This window comes from Vigna unguiculata, chromosome 5, assembly GCF_037176805.1.
Source record: "Vigna unguiculata cultivar grain cowpea cultivar isolate G323 ecotype 2 chromosome 5, ASM3717680v1, whole genome shotgun sequence".
In the NCBI taxonomy this organism is placed as follows: domain Eukaryota; kingdom Viridiplantae; phylum Streptophyta; class Magnoliopsida; order Fabales; family Fabaceae; genus Vigna; species Vigna unguiculata.
Window position 1 is genome coordinate 26,032,785 of NC_140796.1, and position 1,903 is coordinate 26,034,687.

The window sequence follows — 1,903 nt, forward strand, 5'->3', positions numbered from 1 at the left end:
ATTCCATGGCCCGTGTTAGTGGGTGTCCATGGTGGTACCCCATCTGTATAACTAGGTAAGGATTCAAGGTAAGGTTGCATCCTGACACTCTAAGGAATTAATTAGTCTCACCTAGAGCAGACTGACTCCTGTGGTGAGAGTAGCAGGAGGCCTGAAATTCACTAAGGGCTAACCTTGTGGTGAGGGAAAATTGATGCATCGTAACACTTATAACACATAGTTTGGGGGTGAGCAGAGGTATCCACCACAAGTGCAAGCATCCGCTGAATCCGGTGAAAGTATATTTGACTGTATGATGAAAATGTTGTTAGCTCTAGCTTACCCTGTTTGTTGTATGGTTGTCTTGTATGTGGTTTTTATTTCTTGCGATGATCATCAATTTAATTGATGGGAGCAGATGGGCGAGGTTCCCGCGGTCAGCAAGGAAATGGCGATTCCGCTGCTTAGCCATCTGGGCTGGACTTTATGTTTCTTTGTTTCATGGGTTTTCTTTAGGGCTACAGCCCATGTATTTATCTGGTTTCCATTGGCATCGTGGTGAGCCCAGTTTGTAGGGGTTGTGTTAAGGACCCCAAGACTACTCTACATTACTATTTTGTGTGACATGTCTTTTAATTTCGCTTAATAATTAAATGGGACGTTATATTTATGGTATCAGAGCGGTCATTCCTTAGGTCTATGGACTTGGATGTCCGCTTAGCTTTCTCTGTGCCTTCTGAGTGTTCTTAGTTAAATTCGTGCCTTATTCGAGCCTAACCAAGTGATTTTTTTGTGTGTCAGTGAACTATGGCACCTCCTCGTAGGACTTCACAATCGTCCCAGGGTGACTTGCCCGATATCGCCAGGGCAATAGAGGCGATGGTGGCTGCCATGATGCAGCAAAGCACATCGATGATGCAGCAACATGAGGCAGCGATGCAGCGACAGGCGGCGTCGCTTGAGCAACAACAAGCAGTGATGCAGCAGATGGAGGTTGCACGTGTGGCTGCCGAGGATGCTCATAGGTAACATATGGAGGCCCTCCGCCAACTGGAAGAGAACATGGTGACTGCCCCAGTGTTTGGCCCGCAGCCACGACCACCAGTCAGGGAGTTGAGTCTGGAAGACTTCCTGAAACACCATCCCGTGAAGTTCAACCGGAAGACGAGCCCAGACGCAGCAAACCAATGGCTGAAGGATCTAGAGAGGATCTTTTATGCGAAAACATGCCCAGCGGAGAACATGTTAGCTTTCACAGTATACATGCTCACCGGGGAGGCTGAGCACTGGTGGACCAGTACCAAATCCATCATGGAGGAGAGAGGCAAGTCGGTGACGTGGGAGGCCTTTAGGGGGAAATTCCTCTCGGAATATATCCCAGACAGCATTCGATATGCCAAGGAGGTGGAATTCCTCCAACTGACCCAGGGAGGGAAGACGGTGACCGACTATGCTGAGAAGTTCAAGCACCTCAGCCACTTTTATACCTTGCCGCTCGATGAGGAGTGGAGATGCCAGAAATTCGAGAACGGCCTCAGGGGAGATATTCGCTTGATGGTAGCACTGTGATGAGTTCAAATTTTTGCCCTCATTTAATATTTAAATTTGGAGATTTAATTGAATTTTCAGTGCTTAAAGATTGATTTAATTAGGATTTGTGATTATTGGATTTATTGAGTAAGTTTGGTAAAAGTGGCGTAAAAATTGATTTTAGTTGCATAAAATATTATTGGATATTCTAACGTTTGTTAATGCAGTTGGAATTTATTTTTGGTCAATTAATAGTGTGATTTTAAAATATTCAAAGTTACAAAATAAGTCCAAAATCAAGAAATTCTGAAAAAGAATAAATCAGGAGCGAAATGCACCCCCAGATTTTATTTGCACACTCCTGCAAAGTGGACCACCAAAAACCTGTTCTGCA

General features: G+C 44.9%; 1 protein-coding gene across 1 annotated transcript; it reads left to right on the plus strand.

Annotated features, from left to right (window-relative positions):
• Nucleotides 1-1,011: 1,011 nt before the first annotated feature.
• LOC114172025 (uncharacterized) lies at nucleotides 1,012-1,548 on the plus strand. Its single transcript, XM_028056764.1, has one exon. It carries the CDS (start codon nucleotides 1,012-1,014, stop codon nucleotides 1,546-1,548), a length of 537 nt encoding a protein of 178 aa, XP_027912565.1.
• Nucleotides 1,549-1,903: the final 355 nt, after the last annotated feature.

What these genes read in the sequence shown, in the direction of transcription:
- LOC114172025 (XM_028056764.1), top strand. Translation starts at nt 1,012, where the DNA reads ATGGAGGCCCTCCGCCAACTGGAAGAGAACATGGTGACTGCCCCAGTG.